At 38.4% G+C, this 18,751-nt stretch overlaps 1 protein-coding gene across 1 annotated transcript in view; it reads left to right on the top strand.

Moving 5' to 3' along the window:
* Positions 1–18,751, top strand: part of SLIT3 (slit guidance ligand 3) — a 525,410-nt gene that overhangs the window by 381,041 nt on the left and 125,618 nt on the right. The window contains exons 14-16 of the mRNA XM_042790009.1: positions 1,303–1,446; positions 3,618–3,781; positions 17,521–17,671. Coding sequence (XP_042645943.1) covers positions 1,303–1,446; positions 3,618–3,781; positions 17,521–17,671 — 459 coding nt within the window. The remainder of the gene's footprint in view (positions 1–1,302; positions 1,447–3,617; positions 3,782–17,520; positions 17,672–18,751) is intronic.

Raw genomic sequence — 18,751 nt, 5'->3', positions numbered from 1 at the left:
ACAGTGCCTCATGGAGAGCCACAATGTTGCAATATTAAGCCCTTCAAACTCATTGACAAAGTAGCAAGAATTTTGTGACCAAGAGAACTGAGCGAACAGCATATATTGTTTGCAGTTTACCATTTTTCTCAGGCTAATAGGAGTCAAAAGATGTGGATTTTGGCTTTTGTAAGAATAGGTCATTTCCTGCCTATTTTCCTTCTAAGTGTAAAATACCACATATGCAGATGACGATGACAATTTAAGTGTTCTCATGTTTGATTGTCTCAGAGGGAGATCCAGCTTGTTGGGATTGTATATACTTGTTCTACGTGACAGAACTCTGACTGGATAATTTAAGAAAACTTGCACAAGTACTGTCCAAGTTCTTCTGGCTGAACTGATTAGTTCTGCCAGCTGGCTCTGTGTAGATGTGCAAAATACATATTAAGAAGGGATGTAACTTTTCTTTCTCCTGCTTTTCCACAACTGCACAAGAATCTGGCGTAACTGGAATGAAGTATGTTCATAGAATTGTAGGGCAGTGGAAGTTGGAAGAGGCCTCAGGTGATCGCTAGCTGATGAGACTGGAGAGCATGTGCTCAAAACAGAGCCACCTTATTAGGTCAGAGCAGGTTGCTCGTGGATTTATTCCATATCATCTTGAAAACCTCCAACAATGGAGACCGTACAACTCTGAGCAACCTGGTCCACTACTTGACTATCCCTAGGTATAAAGAGAGCCTGCCTTTCAGTAAGTTTTAGTCCAGACCCGACACTTCTCTCTTCTTGTCTCTGAGGAGAATCATGTTTTCCTTCCTCCAATGATCAAATTAACCCTGCACTGTTTGTCAAAAGATGTCAAACTTCCAGAATTTCATTTAGACTTAAGACAGCTGCTGGTAGTGAAAAATGGAAAAAAAAAGGTTCTTCTCATTGTGGACTTTGTGTATGAGTGTGTGCATGAAATAGCAAGGCAGGGAGTATTTGCCATTTCTATGTATATTAAGCTGGTGATTTCTTTAAATATTTGTGTAGAATTTTGAACAAATGGGAGGTGGGGCTGAGCATACAAAAAAAAATCTTTTAAGTATTTTAAGATAGCTAGCCCTGTTATATGTCTATATATTCTCTGGCTATGAGAGTATTAGTGTTGACTGTGGTTTTTTCACCTTTTTAGTATAACAGGCAAATGAAGATCTTTAAATGTGGGTTGGATTTGGTGAGAGGGTTAATATTTTTTAGATTTAACCCCAAAGTTCAGTTTATCTTTATCTGATTATTACAAGATTAATGAATTATAAACCTCTCCTCTGTTTTCAGGCTTCTCAATGCCAATAAGATCAACTGCCTGAGGGTAAACACGTTCCAAGGTCTGCATAATCTCAAACTCCTATCTCTTTATGACAACAAACTGCAGACCATCAGCAAGGGCCTCTTTGCACCTCTCCGATCGATCCAGACTCTGTGAGTATGCAGCCATATCATAAATGACAGCTCTCTCTTTTCCCCCCCAAAGATATTGCCTGTCTTTGCAAAGGCGTTGCATCTGATGTTAAGGCAATTTGGAAGAGACCCCAACGTAGTAGCTCCTCCTTTTCTGCCAGAAATAAAAGGAGCAAGAAAGAAAAGTATTGCATAAATTTAGAACAGCCAACTATCGATACAGCCTGCCCATAGTAATATAGATATCATAAGTATATTAAGTTCAGTACAATACATGAACAGCCTAACCATTGCCTAACAGTTTTTAATGAACAAGTGAGTTGGCATCTCTCCTTACTTGAACAGACACATTCTGGATTATATATGCATGTTATATATATATATATACATACGCATACTATAGTAATGAAAATGTATATATACACATGCACATAGATATTACAATACTGGAAATGCATTGGCAAAATTAGTTCTATGAATGTTTTGATTCATATAAAAATTAACTTATAGGGATGATTTCTAGCCGCAGGGTACCTGCTACCTTCGCAGGCAGCCACAAGCATAACCTTCATTTCCAACAGATTCTGGCCAGTTTGTATTGCTGCAAACCATTAAGGCATTAGAACAGTCATGTACAAACCCTTCAGTCCTGCCCTACCACCTCTATTGTGCTTTCTTCTGCTGCAACATGCTATGTACATAGATATATAATGTAAACAAAGGTGACAGAGAAGGGTCATTCACAGAGGTATATAATATTTGTCAAGTTAAACAACAGGCAACACCCTCAAGGCATAAAAATTTCACCTTGGTTTCCATGGGGTTTTATTGGCACTCCTGGTGGCTGTTATTTAGAATGGACTTGTTGCTTCACACTGAGACACTTTTTCATTAAGTGTTCTGATTCATTCTACCATTTTTAGTACTCCACATGATTGACATTTTCTGCCTTTTTTCTAGAGCTACAAAACCAGTCCCATATCCTGTCTCTATACGCTTGTTTGTTCTTTGGACCTTTCACACCAGAAATGGCTCTACTACAACAGTAATCTCTAGTTTCTTCAGGCACTTTCTGCTATGTGTGCTTTCACTTCCCACTCCTTGACAGCCCTTGCCCTGCTGTATTTTATACTTACTCTGTTAAGTGACAGTTCATAAATATAAGTGCAAACAGAAAATAAGTTTCTACAGGTGGAAAAAACACACTAACAGCAACAGAGCAGAGTTTTGTGAGGCTATAACTTTACGCCTCTGTCCAAACCAAATTTAAACATCTGTCTTTTTAAAAACTGTCTTTGCAGTTATTGAAGAGCCATGTCCTGCTCCCATGGAAGCTAGAGGGACTGGTGCAAGTTAGCTTAACTGAGATCAGAATCAGGCTCTGCGAAAGACCTGACAAACTCTCCTGATATAGTGCTCAACTTTGTCAGGCAAAATGAATCATAACATCAGCAGAGATAGGCTGGTTCTCTCTAAGATACTCCAGCAGATTTCTATTAACGAAGTCCAAATATCCAGTTAAAATCAATGCTATAATACCTATTTCCAACTGTGTGGGAAATATGTTGTGCAAATTTTGGTGAAGGATAGAGTCAAGTTCTACCTTGCATAAACAGTTCAGTCTCCAATATAAAAATTTTTGCTCTAGGAAAGATACGTACATAGGGAATACTATTACACATGATGAGTATATGCAAATATCAATTTCACTCTTGAGAAAAGACCTCTGGATCACTTCTGGCTTTGCCCAGAGATCCAAGGCACTTTGCTAATTCACATTTTGATCCCTAGGAAACAGCTTGCCAATAAAATTTCTTTTAAACCAGGATACAAAATGATCTTCAGGTCAGATGCATCTAAAAAGGTGCATTTCTCTCTAAAGGCAGCGTATCAGGCTCTCGGGAGAAAACACTGGACTTTGCAGACAGGAGGTCTGTGTCCTTTAAAGCAGGCTTTGCTATCTTAATTTTTGTTTCCTCTGAGAAAGGGCTTGCAGCAGGCTTAATGAGCTACGAAATGTGATAGCTCACAGAATTCTCCCATTCATGTGCAGCTCTGCGTGGTTTCCGCCAGGCCTGGGTTTTTGGAAGCTTATTCAATTACTCTACTCTTCAGGTTTGCGTTTGTGAAAAACAGTGATGGAGTACAGTGTCACAGGTCACTTCTGATTAAACATCCCATCCTTCTCGCAGACATTTAGCTCAGAATCCATTTGTGTGCGACTGCCATTTGAAGTGGCTGGCTGATTACCTGCAGGATAATCCGATAGAAACCAGCGGCGCTCGATGCAGCAATCCGCGTCGCCTTGCCAACAAACGAATCAGCCAGATCAAGAGCAAGAAGTTCCGCTGCTCAGGTAATTCATTTATCCAGGCTGTACTGCACTTTCAATTCAGAAATAAGCAGGTCCAGAGAGCCTACTAATCAAATCTGCAGGACAGTGTTTGCTATAATGGGTATTATGGAGCATCTTTCAAAATTAAATTTGGAAAATTCAGTTAGTTCTCCAGAAAGCCAATTACCTTATGGATTAAAAAAAAAAAAAAAAAAAAAAAAGAGGGGAGGCAGTCTATAGCTGTCTTCTGTGTGTCTCTTAAAAACAAAAAAGAAAAAATAGAATAGCTTGTGACATTTAATTTTAAAGAATTACTAGGTTATAAAATGTCTAAGGAAAGCAATGAAGATGTAAATGAATCCATGTGGAAAATGTCATATTTTGAAGGGGTGGAAGGTGAATGGATCATTATTTGTATTCAGGCAGAACTCTTATTGACCTTAGTGAGAGCTGAGCTCCAGTAAGTTCCCGGAGCTGAAAGGCTGAAACAGTATGGAGTAAGGTTTTTATACAATTGTCAGTGGGCATTTCTGACCTAGGGTGTGAGTAAAGCTGGGAGTGAAGGGATGGCATCAATTCACATACTTTAATAGACTTTTTATTTTTTTTATATCCACAAGAAACATGCACTAATTCAAGTAAAACTGTCAGCGAAGTTGGTAAGATTTTTGGTTTTAGTAAGTTTCGAATCAAAACTTGCATCATAGTTTAGGCAAAGATTTTGTGTTGTGAGGTAGATGGAAAAATGTTTCCACTTGAAAATAACCTCTGAAATAACATAAACACCATTTTCTCAACCCTGTCTGTTCTTTATTTATGGTCCAGCTATCAGTAAAAGGACATTTATTGCCTTATATAGCACAACTAAGCAGACTGCTTCTTCATGTGTTCTTTCTATTGGTTATATGTATTTTAGATTACTGCATTTTTGTATACTGTAAAGTCAAGCAGGTTTCTGTAAGCAAATATGCTAGTGTGCACTGAGATGAAAAATTACTGTTACTGATGGAGTACCTTGCAGTGTTCTCTATAAAAACTACTATGATTTTGTCTTTTTCCTCTGGGAAAAAAAACAAAACAAAAAAAAAAAACCAAAAACAAAACCAAAAACCCAACCAACAAACAAAACCCATGATTAATTGTGTTCCTGGTGGTAAAAGATTAATGACACTAGATGGGGATGCAGCATGAAACTGAATGGCAGCAGCCCAAAACAAACCACTGTGCTGTGTGTATCTCTGTGAGCAATATGCTGCACTAAACCTTCTCTTTATGGGGAAAAGAAAATAAAGATAACTTCGTTTGCAGTCAGGTTTTCTTGGGCAGGCTGGTTAAAGTCTTCAATCGCTTGTGACTCAAGCCACAAAATTTAGAATGAGAACTGAAATTATGACATACTTTTATGTAGGATTTTGGATTGTGTCCATCATAGTAACAAGATAATTAGTCAGTAATACTAATATTCAAAGAAACTGAAAATGAAAATGCATAAGTATAATTTAGAAAAGAAAGTAGACTGCAAAACCAGATTGATATAAATCTGTACCCAATTTACTATTGTTATTTTCTTCTGCTTTTATTAATAGGCTAGAGAAATTAATGTTATGTATGTGCATGCATGCCTTGAACAATGGTACAGGCTGTTGGATAAGGCAAGCAGCATCTGATATCAGTTATGAAAGGTCATAGCTAAGAAGAGTAACAATGCAAAACACAGTACCTGGTGATGTTGAGAATAATATTTTGTATGAATTCTTATCTTGGGGGTCCTTTCCTTGAGGCATTAGGCTGTTTTTCCCTTGGTCTCCACTTGTACAAGTATATCAAAACCACATGGAAAAGGCATAAACCTGACTTATGAAGAAGGAGAGCAGGGATTGTACAGCTTCGGAACAAAGATTTCAGCTGGATGAAAACTAATTCTATTCAAAAGCTCAATTGAGAAGATATCCTTGCCTGTAGAGTTTCCAGATGGCGATGAGATACATTGAACTCAGCTCACTGTCCGCTCACATGAGGCAGGGGGAATGTCTAATTGTTTAGAAGAATCTTAGTTTGTAAATCAATCCAGAGAACAGACATCCTTGGCACTTCTTCTGCTCAAGTTGTCCCTTTGAATCATGGCTGCTTCATACTTGGCATTTAGCAGGAATTTTCCATGTTTTCATTTTGAGGAATAGGTTTCATCCCAGGATTTAACACAGCACATCTCTGGGCAGAAAAGTCCATGAGGTATGAATCTTAATCATTCAAAGTCAGACTATTGAGCAGTGCTTTGTGCTATCCAGGGATGAGCCTGCACAGTCCCACTGGGATTTCAGTGCTTAGTAACTAGTCAGTGTCCCTGCTGGCTGTGGGATTCTCCCTGTCTAGTTTTTGCACTGTTTCCTCAGTGTATGAGGAAATAATTTTTATTTTAAATCCTTGTGTAAATGTGCATCTCTTTTCTCAAAGGGTTCTTGTTTCAATATCCTGATTTTTTCATGTAGTTTGTTTAATACATTGAGTACATGTCAGTGGTTGGAAAGATGGGTTTGTGGGGGAAAACGCAGTGAATATGCATGGTTGGTTAAGGAAGCAGTGTGAGTGATTTTATCCTGACCTGGTCTTTGAGAAGTGATGAGGATGCACAGAAAGTGTGAGCTCTGTGAGATTAGAGGTACTCGGCCAGTGTCAGGATCACACCTATGAGTAGTTAATCTAAAGTGAGCTTAATACTTTGACATCAGGTAAAGGACCAGTTCTGAAGTCATAAAATTCTGAGGTCATCCTTAAGCAATCTGTGTGTTTTCCACATTCATTTGAATTCTACAAAGTATCATAAAAGGGACTGTCAGGAAGGACCTGTCATGAGACAAAATGTGATTGTTCAGTAAATTAAGAGAAGAAAGTAAAGTCCTTTTTGTACGAGGGTAGGAGAGAGGAGTGGTTAGCAGGAATGGGGAAGAAAAGCTGAACTGTTTGAAGGTTCATCGATCTGAAGTGGTGAAGGAACATCAAGAAGGTAATGTCAATAGGACACATTCAGAGATGCAGCTGAGCTAAATAGAACTGTATTTGATTAATTAAATGAAACGGTGAAGACAAAACTGTCCAGCATAATAAAAAAAAATTAAAATCAAATCTAGAAAACTTCATTCTGCACACTGTTTCCTCTGTTTTTTATTCCAGCTCCCCACCACCCGTTTAGATAGTATTTAGCAAGAGGAACTTGCCTTCTTTTTTTAATTCTCCATAAAGGCACTTTTCCCAGATGCTGTTTCCTCTCTGAACCAAATGACTCAAGCTTTTACTGATAATGGTGGAGCAATATCTGCAAAGGTTATGAGTGGACACAGGAAGGAGATTCTGTGCAACAGATAGATAATGTGCATAATTCTTTTTCAAAGGAGAATTGGAAGCATTATAGCATGAAATGAAGGAACAGCAGGGAAAGGGGCATGGTTTTGCCCAGGGCTGTGAGACAGGCAAAGCTGTTGAATATACTATCAAATATGTTTAGGCCTCAGATTGCAATAGATACTATTTTCTATGTTTTTCTGACTTCTATTTAATGCAGTGCACCAAAATAATAATAAACTTTCCCCTTGCTCAACTCTCTCCCCACAGCTATAGAATCTGAGACTGAAAAAGGTTTTTCTTGAAAGAGAAATGAAAGGAATAGGCTATGACTAATTCTCTCTTTTAGAAAAGGGAAATACTGTAATTTTCAGTGACAACAGTAAAATTCTGATGATAATTTTCATTTTGACTGCATCTGCACACTATGACCACCTAGGGATCCAATGGTACTTGCCAGCCCTAGGTCACTGGAGGGTCCCATTCTTAGTAGGAATAGGGGGGAGAAAAGAACAGCAAAAATCTTCCCAGTAGCATTTGATTAAGTTCACTACACAGCATTTTTGTTTTCTAAAGCAGCACCAGGCTTTAGGAGAAAGGGAAATGAATCTATGAGCAGATTGTGTTGTCTCTGTGGTAGCTTATTGTCACTTCAAGAGTTGGCAGGATCCTTGATTGCTGTGTGACACAGTGTATGAAATAGCTTTTGCAGAAAGCTGCCCTTGTATTCAGTTGTATATCTTTTTTTTTCCTTGTGATATGTTTGTGTTTTTCAGTATATTGTGTATTTCAAAAGCACTGCAAGTTCTACCTGCTGTACCAACAGAAACCATTTCTGATAATGATCAAAGTGTATGTGTATATACCAGCATCACATCACAAAAGCTTTTTTTCTTCTAATTCTTGGAAATAAGAATCTTAGAAATAAGGTTACTATTTTAAATACCATGAAGTAAGCCTGTCTTCCTGCTTCCTCTTGCACTGGGGCATGTATTGTATCTAACTGACTTTAATTAGTTACTTCAGTTCCAGACAGTGCTGTACAAATCAAAAGCACAGGGAATAATAGGAGGAGGAGGATGAACCATCCGCCAGCACAATTCTCTCCCTTTTGGACACTGCTTCTTGTTAACCCAACACAAATCAAAGTCAGGCTCTGTGGTACATGTAGATCCAGAGCTTTCATATTTAAGGCTAGTGTCATCTCTCTTGTGTTATCCCCTGTTACCAGACAGTAATGTAGTTGCTGTTTGCTCACTCATATTTTTTGAAGGCATTTGGTAAAATCTCTTCTTACTAATCACAGTTTTCCTTCTAATTCATTACATGTCCTTTCCAGTCTCGTTCTTCATACATATACACTTTTCTTGGGTTACCTGTCTACTTAGGAACAGAGTTCTTATTACTTGTGATCACCTGAAATTTCCTTCTCTCTTCTCTGCATTGTTTCAACCTTAGAAGCCTACAACTATAATGGGTGCAGTGTTCTCAGTCAGGAGAACACATGTTGCACATCAGGGCTTTTTTCCTAGTTCCTACTGCAGTTCACACGTTTCCTGTCCTTTGCTCTCCCTAGGTTATCCCCTTCTCTGCTCTTAGTGACATGTAAGCACTATTTAAACTCTTTGAGCTCCCAAAATGAAAGGTACAACATATTGTTACTCCTCAACCCGTGTTTAGAAGTCATGAAAGGCAGGTGAATTTAATCCAGATCATACATAATTTATGTGATTGAAACACTCCCCAGTTGTTCCTGTAATTTGTCGGTCACACTGATGACAACTTTACAAATTCCTTCCATTTTTAGTAAGAAAATAGTCATTTACAGACCAGACATTCATATCCCTGCCCTTAGCATTTTCTGTTTGATGAAAAGCACCAATATCCACCTGCTCGTCTGCCTTGTTACAGTGCTGCAGTAACACGTGCTCAGGGATTCATGATTCTGCCTGCCCTTAGCCTGCTGGTCTCCAGCAGCTCCTGCCTGAGCAGGCACCAAGCCCGGACAGCTTGGAGGTTTGGCCATGCTGGAGGTGACAGTGGTGGATCTCAGTCCTGCACAGAACTGCCTGCACTCTAGGCATGGTCACATCTGTGGGAAATCTTGTCTGAGGACAAGCGCCAGCACTTTTGCTCACCAGGGCTTTTGCTTGAGTGGAGTGATTGCCTATCATCTGGACAACTGGAAAATTAACTGCAGTGAGATTTCTTTCTATGGGGTTTTATGGTGTGTTTTGGTTTGGTTTTACTCAGTTAAATGCTGTGTTCTACTTTTCACACCCCCACCCCCCCAAAAGACACAAAGACTCAACAAAAGTACCTTTGGAAACTCTCTGAGCATAGAGAAACTAGGATATGTGTTTGTTGTGCATAAGAATAATTCTATCTGAACGGAAGTTTATTTAACAGCACCAAATTGCCTGCAGATTAAATCCCAGACTGAATTCATAATTATGAAGCAAAAGTCTTCACTGTGTACCGTAACTGAGTATATCTGAGATTTGGTTTGCATGAAATTTTTCGGAAGTTAAAGTCATTAGAGAACACAACATGACTGCTATGACTAATATTAATGGAGCTGAATTCCCTTGTACTGTAAAAATGTTCCTGTTGAAAAACTAATTTGGCTGTACTATATACTGATTATAGCCCTCCCTTTCCTGTAAGTCTCTGATAGCAATTCAGATCTTTATTTGTGTCAGTTACTCTAACCCTTCACTAGCTCATGATGAACACTGTTGTGAAGGTTTCCCGCACTGCAGGAGGGGGAAAGTAGGCAGAATGGAAACTGTTTTACTCAAGGAAGCATAAGCTTAACATAGAGCAGGTGGAACTGTTTGGCAGAGAGTATGGCTCTTAATAAGAAAGTAAATTGATGTGCCCCAGTTAAAAAGTTTATTTTAAGACTGTGTCTCACTCTATTTTTAAGTTGAAGTAGTCTTCAAAAAACAAACCCATCTGAACTGCTTTGTTACCAGCCAACATCCTTATCTGCGGCTGTACTAAAGAGGCAATGAAAAGAGGGAGAATGAATGTTGAGTCACAGATGCATCCATATCACTTAGGCATCCAAATAACATAGTTGTCCTAGATTCCCTATATAGGCAGAGTGCAAAGCTATATAGATTCCTCGCTGCAGATCTGAGTTGTCCTCTGGAGGTGTCTTCATTAGCTATGGCAGAAAGCTGAGTGATTACTCTTGTAACTCAGATACTTCAAAATCTAAGGTGGAACAGTTTGTTCTCATCTCTCACATTGCCATTGCGTGTGTTGAGATTAAGCTGAGCAACACTTACCAGAGATGCAAAGTTAGCATTTTTTTGTGTGTATAGCGGTCACTTGAATAGGATAAAGAAAATAATTGGAGGGGCATTGACATCAAGAGAGCTAGTAAGCTAAAACCAGTACAAGAATGCTCGAGCAATGAACAATAAATTTTCATCTGACTATTCTGAGACTGCAGTAGTCTCCTGAGGTGTTAGAGCTATGGGACAGTTAAAAATAGGGTCCTATATACAAATTCTTGGCAAACTGCAGATTCAGTGACTGATAAACAAACAGATCTTGGATTACCAGAGGTGAATTAACACTAAGAGCGAGCCATACAAAGCTGCTTGGATGTAGAGCATATCTGAAGAGTGGTATTTTTCATGAATACTAACAAATATCTAGAGATATGATAATTCTCTTTTCAACTTTTTTTTTTGTTTAATGATCTTATGTACATCCAAGCACCTATGGAATATTTTTTTTTAAATGTAATTTACAAAATAGTGTGCTTTCCTGTTTTTTTCTGTTCTATTTGTCAAAAAAAAAAAAAAAAAAAAAGAAAGAAGAGGCAGCTATGTTCCTGCACATTTTTTACAATAGTTACAACAAGCAGAAAGGCCAGAATGTGCCTGTGGAGTATTTTGCCTCATGTATTCTGGAGACATAAATTAGGTTTTTGGCAGACTTCTCTTTGTGTGCTGGTACCTCTTGTTCATTGTAGTTGGTGATTAGCTTAGGCAGTTATTGTAAGCGGTGTTTAATTAGTGCAGCAGAGGAATAGAGACTTGTTCAAAATATTCTCTAGGGGTTTCTCAGGAAGACGTTTGCAGGGCTCTGACTGCATTTGTTTCCAGTAGGACTGAAAGAGTTCATTGACACTGAAATTACTGAATTTATTACAGATATTCCACTTAATACTGAAAATCAGTATATAATATAAAAGTCTTTGGAAGATATCAACTATTGCTTCTCATTGCTTAACAGAGTACTGTTGATGAATTTACTTAAAGAGCCCATGCCAGAACTGCTGCATTATTACACTGGTATAGGAATAAGGATATGGAACTCTGCATCTTTCTTCTTTAGAGCCATAGAAGATTATTGGCAGGAATGTTAATTATAGGTATAATTTCTAAATAAATGAGATGTGGATTCCAGAGTTATGCATACTTTGAATGAATCATGGAAGTAAATTAATGCCTCTTTGTGCCATGTTGCATGAATCACGAAAGAAAATTAATAATATAATTTTTGTATCAGTTAGGACTCTGGATAATATGGCAGCTTGTGGGCATTGAAGTTTTATTGTGTTAGGTTCCCCTAAAAAGCTGCTGTAGTTTCTTTCTTAATTTGTAAAGATAGACAGTAAATCAAATTGTCTTACTTTCATTGCTGTACACAAACCCACAGTATGATGTGACTAACTTAACACTGTACTTATCTTCTGGAATTCCAAAATAATTGTGTGTTGGCTTTCTGCAAAGTAATGCCAGTTCATAGCAAAATGGTGAAGCAGAGCCCTTTGCTGTATTATCTGTCATCTCTGCTCAAGTATTTGCATTGCTCTCCATGTGGGCAATGAATAATCTGCTTGATGCTGACTTTGTTCTTTGGGCAATGCAAACCCCTTACTAAGGAAAGTGATATTTTTTTAAAAGCACAAGCACTGACCTTCACTGAAGTCCAGCAAAACGTTCTGAGCAGTTGCAGAGGACAGCCACTTCCTCTCTCATTCATGAAGCCTGCAAGAACATTTGAGTTGTGACTTTAAAAAACACTCTCCAGTGGCATAGTTCTGCAGACATTAAAGTCAATGCGAGTTTTATTTCAGTGGGAGCAGTCAAGCCAAAACTGAATGCCCTATTTTATATTTCAAAGTTGCAGAAATAAGTTATGAGAAGTAAAGCTGTTTGAAATAATCCAGGATGTCGGAAAGAGGGAATGCTTCCATCAGCAAGTGCTTCCACCCAACAGATATTATGCCAAGAGGCAGAATAACAAAATACTCTGGTTTAACTTAATATGTTTGTAGTATCACATGTGTGCTACCTTGCTGTAAACTGCAGTTGAAATTAGGGAAAAAAAAAAAAAAAAGAAAAAAAAAAAAAAAACAAAGCAGTGGTAAATACAGATTGCCAGTGTAAGTGCCAGCAGCATGAAAGGCCATGGGGAGCTGAAATCAGGCACGAAGAAAGAGCTTGAGGAGCACTTAGTGCCAGAGCCTGGCCATCAGCTCAGAATCTACTATTATAAATATGAGCTGCAGTATTTCTGAGATTGCACTTAAATAAATGGAGCAAACCAAAATGGCATTTATACTGAAAGGAGACACCAGGAGAGAGTAAGTAGCTAATAAAGAGCAGTGTAGATCGGGCATTCAATATCTGGTGGAAGTTGCACATCTTTCCTGGAAGGAGCTGTTTGCAGTCCTTTGGTAGTATTTTCTATCATATTAGTTCTGTTTCTGAATTCGCCTGGGCTCTGTTCTTGTCCACTAACCCCAATTGTGCTCCAGGGTGTTCCTGCAGTTGTAGCATAAAGGATGACCTCTTGTATCCAGCACCTTTTTGCATGGGTGGAGTGGAGAGCAGCTCTCCGTGAACCTTCAGCTTGTGCTTCTCCATGCTGCTTCCTCTCAACGCTCTTCTCTCTTTGGCGCTGCCTAACTCTGACTCTGGCTGTTCATGGGGTTTTCCTTTGTGCTTGATCTAACCATGTGGTAGAACAATACAAATTGAACATGGTTCTGTCAAGCACCATGGAAGGCTGCATACTCCCTGCCGCATGGCATGCTGGGATACTTCTGCTGTTTTCAGAAGCATCAAAAGGTGAGAGATTCCCCTTTTCTCACAGGAAACATGAAAAAGGTGAAGTGTTGCTTAACCAGACTCCTGGGCACTACAGGGGGGAGCCCTAGTGATGTTTGCAACAGACTTTCCAGAGGGCTTGCATGCAGAATAACCATTTCTACGTGATTAATCTGTTTAATTGCTCATAAAATGAAGAAGTTAGGCATCCTGTTGATTAATATCATTCAAGGGTGATTCCAGCCATACCTACAGAGATAAAAACATCATTTTTGCCATCTTACCTTATAAATAATGTAAGCTGCATCTCTCTATTTGAGCCGTCCAATGAGTCCTTCTACTTGAGGTACACTTTGGATGCCATTTCTGTAACATGCTGCCTGGTACTTAACGTAGCTTTGGGCCTGATCTGAGCAATCTTAACACGCTGGACTTTCATTATAAAGAAGTATATTGCAAAAGAACTTTAGAAGTGTCTGCAAAGCATTATCTTTTGTCTCTTGAAATGACATGGGTAACATGGCCTGTATGAAAACAGTATTATCCAATGGTTACATAGCACAAAGCTGAGTCAGCATACTCAAATGGTCCATTTTAGCTTTGACAGCTTAGATAAGAACTTTACCATACTTCTGACTAACTTCCCTCCTATATAAAGTAGAGTTAATTACACCTCTTCATAAAGAACTCTGAGACCCTCATACAAAAGTTTTCTTATATGGAAGTACTGCCTCATCTTGCAGATCTGTTACATGTCTGTTATGGAGCCATCAGAAGGACCTCTGAGATTCTTAGATTTTTATCTGTAATTACTGATAAGAATGAATACTAGTAATGTGAAATTATGACAAGCAATGTACCTACTTTTTTTTCCTGAAAACCTATGAGAATAGTGATTAAATGAAGAAGTGAGTGTCAGGATTTCTGGTTTTGTGTCCAAGTTTTAGACCAAGTGATCTCTGTGATCATATTTTTGGTGCCAAATTTGAGGCAGCTGGATCCATTTTTTCTAGAATGAATGTATCAGGTCAGTATTCAAGCCCCTGTTGAGGCAGCTTGATTTTTTTCCAGAACAGATCATTCAGCACTCCTTTTATGTGCCCTGGGCAAAGTTAATTTTTAAAAACTGAAATCAGGTTTGCTAAACAATGCTTAAAAATAATAGGACAAAAAGGTATTTGTCTCTGTTATTTAATTTCTCCATATGAGTATTAGAAAGGCACCTAAAACTTTTGAGCCCTTGGAAATGTGGTGTTTCTATATCTCAGTACTGATGTTTTGTAGAATGACGTGTGCTTGTTTTATGATACTGAGGAATTGCAATACCCTGGTACCTGACAGTGGTGTCATGTAGGTTGTGAAATAAAACCGTTATCAGACTAACTAGCAATTCAGATAGACACACTTGCCCTCAGTTAAACACAGGTCTTGCTGTTGCCTTGGCTACTCATTTTACAGCAAAGTTAATTACTTTTCATTTTGGAAATTACTAGAAACTCCCAAGTCATGTTTTATATTCAGCCAAGCTTCACAGAGTTGTCAGCTACAGTGCACACATGCTTTCAGGTATAATAAAATGACCAATTGGCTGGTCTGGAATAGTGAAATGAAGCCAAGTGTTTCTTCTGTGCCTGTCCTGCATCTCTTTTCCATGGCTTTCCACAGGTGATTTTACAGTGTGCAAGCAGTACTACATGCCTGTGATGGTTAATCGTGCTTCCTGAATCCTGTCATGTTCACCCAGAGCCCTGCAGTAGTACACTGATAAAGCCCTGCATGTAGAATTGATATACACACTTTAAATAGTTCTGCAAGCAGATGGCTGAATTTTGCATTAGTATCCCAGGTGGGAATATCTTAATAGAACAGCCACCTGTCCAAGTGATCTCAAGGCTCAGGTCAAATAGTAAATTTTATCTAGTCTTTGGCAGGTGATTCCTACTGTCTCACAGTCTAATGGATGTCTGAGTACTTGCTGAGCATATACATGCTATTGATTACTTTTGACTCAGTGCTTACCTGGGTAACTGTTATTTAAACTCATTCGGAAGAAAAAAAAAAAAAGAGAGAGGGAAAACAAAAAAAAAGTATGAAGGTGATGTTTGCTCCCTTCCTCTCCTGCTGAGCTGAGAGAGCTTTCCCCTGTTGCACGTGTGGAGGCAGTGGACTGGTGCCCAGGCAAGATCAACTTCTTAGAGCTGATGCAGTGTGGAAATTTGTATGTCATCAAGAGAGTGAGACTGCTAAGTCAAAGTGTGGTAAATATTCTTTATTTACTTCGCCAGAAACCTTGAGAGAAAACCAAAAACTGATTTTCAACCTCTAATGTTATATACCCCTTTTTATCCTTCATAAAGCATTCTACTTACTTTCCCATCATTCTTTTTTCCCACAGAAAGCTGAATCTTGTATCCATCGGTAGAGTAAGAATTATACTTAATAAATTTTTACCCTGTGTAACTTCATTATGTTTGTGATTATTCTTTTAAAGAAAGCATTTACAATGAAAATTAAAAGTGCTTCTTCAGGAGTAAACTTGAGGATTTCCAAGATACTTTCTGATCACTGAAAAATGTTGGTGGGTTTTTCAAGGTATACTGTAATTGTAGCAGTTTTAATAAACTCTGGTCCTGATAACTGTTCAACTTTGATATTATTTCCAATGAGTCATAAACAACCAAATGTACTGTCTCTTAGACCTAAGAAAGAATAGCTGTATGTTCTTGTAATCAAGCCATAATGCACTCCTTGCATGACATTTTAGCCTGACTACCAAGGCTTGAATTTTTAGGACTGGAAATCAGACGGGATTTTTTGAAAGGGTAAGAGTTTAAATGATAGAGGTGTGGGGAAAGGCTTAGACTGTATTTTTAGAATACTTTAAAATGCCCAGTGGTCCTAATATTTTAAGTGCTGTGCTGTCAAGCTAAAGAACAGTAGCAAAGTCTCACTTTAGATGTATAGTTTACAGTAAGCATGATAACCTGCAAAGTATTTAGCACTGCAGAAGTGGTAACATACAAAGCTGTATGTGATTTTTCTCATAGTCTAGTTTGGAATTACAAAACTAAACCGAAGTGTGTCTGTGGAATCAAAATGTTAGATTGCTTGCAGAATTGCTTACTTTCACTGCATCACCCTGCAGAGGTAATGTGTAACATAAATTAAAATAATAGTGGGTTTAGGTGACTTCTTTTTTCATACAGAAAATAGTATGCAGTCATAAAATGAGCAGTGGTGTATTTATCAGTCTGGCAAGGGGAAGCAGGTGATGAATGTCACCTAGTCTCTAAAACCAAATTTCAGCTCAGGTTTAAGTTTTTATTTTATTCGGGTTCTTAAAAACTGAACTTGCTCAGATCATTCTTGTGAAGGCCTTGCAATTGACTTACAAAACTCTGGAAAAATTAAAAATTACTGCTTGGTAGTTATGATCACTGGGCATTACACAAGGTTCCTGAGACAATTCTGGTGTGGTTCCATTATGAAATATGAAGTGAGTGCATAGGTATTGCATGGCAGGATCTTGGCACCATTTTGCTTACATACACATTTATTAATACTCCTGGTTCCTTGAAGCACAGAGATCAAGTTTCCAACCTGCTGTTATTAAAAGAGAAAAACCAAACCTGAAAAGGACAGATTAGTTCACTGAGCCTAATTGGAAAAGCATTTCATTAGAACGGGTCAAAAACCTAGTCAAAGAGGTCTGGCAATCATGGTATAATGGTACATTAGGGAGTGCTTCTCACTAAGTATGCTCTACCCGTTCCTTAATTAAAATGAAAATGATTTAAACTGCTATTACTTTCCTTCGCTGTTTGTTTAACATAGTTAATAAAGGTATCTAATGGTTGGAAAATTGACAAGGTTCTCTCATAAAAGATTGCTCTCAAAAATAACCCTAATAACTGAGGTCTGAAAATTTGGGGCTTTTTAATGACATCTTTAAAAATCTTCTGTCATTTGAATGCATTGATAGCTCCTGCCTTCATGAGATCCCTTTTCCTTGTTGCTGGACTAAGTTCCAAATGGGGAAAAGTGATTTTGCTGGAGCTCATTTGAAGCAGACTCCAACAGCTAATTAGACATGCTTCAAAAAATACCTCAACAGGTAGGCTTGTTAGACAAGGAATTAATCTATCAAGGGAAGAGTGAGAAAACAGAGGCTAGTCTTGGGAGTAATTTGAAAAATTACTGAACAAAAGTCTTTGTCAAGTAGTAAAATTGTGTGCAGGAACTGGGAGCTGACAGGAGGCGGTGTTGAGAATAGATTCCATAAAATCTCTGATTGCTGCAGTTATCAGGAACTGTTTGCTGGAATATATTTTCGTTTTATTGCAGGGTCAGAGGATTACAGAAGTAAATTCACCGGGAAGTGTTTCATGGACCTTGTCTGTCCTGAGAAGTGTCGCTGCGAGGGAACAATTGTAGACTGCTCTAACCAAAAACTCACCCGATTACCCAGTCACCTTCCTGAATATACTACTGATCTGTAAGTGCTGGCTCCCCAGGATGTGCTCAGCAGGGCATATTGGTTTTCCTAGTTTTTAAAGGCTGTAAAAGGGACTCCCACCTATTCAAGGCACCTTCTACATTAATCCTTGTGCAAAGAAGGGGAAGTTAATAGTATTTCAAAGGAGCACCACAACTTTCTTTTTTCCTTAGCATTCACTCGAACTGTGAAGATGAGAAAGAAGCCATGGCCCTGTGCATTGGCTGCCTGTTTGTCTTCTTGAAGGTTTGACCTGTTCTGTGGCCCAAGCTATGTGATTCCTTTCCATTCTACTTTTGAGTCCCTTGTCTTTGCATCTGGTCATTTTTAGTTAAGAAATTGATTAACCCTTTCAAGTTAAATCTGTGATCAGGAGTCCATTCCACCTCAGCAGTGCCTGCTACTTAGGTAAAATGGCTGTCACTAAAACTAATGTATTGTTAAGCCATAAGTGGTTTTATGAAATTTACTTGCTTTTAGAGATTATTCAGAATTATAAACATAATAGGCTGCTAAAGAATATGAGAAAACATGTTTATTGCTTAGTAACTGAAGAATCTGGTTCTTTTGTTATATTAGTAGCCCCTTCAAACACAATTCTCTTTTTGTGTTGATATTCTATTTATTGTACTTAAGGTATTCTACTTAAACCCTCTTAAAAACTGATCTGAAGTTAAGGAAGAAAAATATGAGACATCCAGAAACACAGAAAAGTCTCTGCATAGAAAAATGGAGCTACATGTAATCAGAGAAAGAATTCTGCATTCCAAGCCTGCCAAAAATGGCCTTTGTATCAATTTTGAAGACCAGTAGACTTTGATGGGAAAGGACCTGAAATCAGATCTCATCTGTTTATGTGGACCACATCTCCAATTGCACGTCTTCTGTAGCAGAATGTGTTAGGGAGGTTTAGTCACGCAAGCAAGGCTGTGTAGTGATTAAGGTTAATGATCCCTTATCTGTGTGCATTGGAAGAAGAAGCCATTCTGACACTGTCATTTGGCATTACACTCTTAGAGGCATCCTAAGCTTTTACCAGATTGCCCTTCCTTGAAAGCTAAACTCTTTTTACTCTAGGAG

Source organism: Tyto alba, unplaced genomic scaffold (genome assembly GCF_018691265.1).
Source record: "Tyto alba isolate M040663 unplaced genomic scaffold, T.alba_DEE_v4.0 Super-Scaffold_17, whole genome shotgun sequence".
NCBI classification, from domain to species: domain Eukaryota; kingdom Metazoa; phylum Chordata; class Aves; order Strigiformes; family Tytonidae; genus Tyto; species Tyto alba.
Note: the sequence above shows the minus strand (reverse complement) of the source record. Positions and strands in the feature narration are given on the sequence as shown.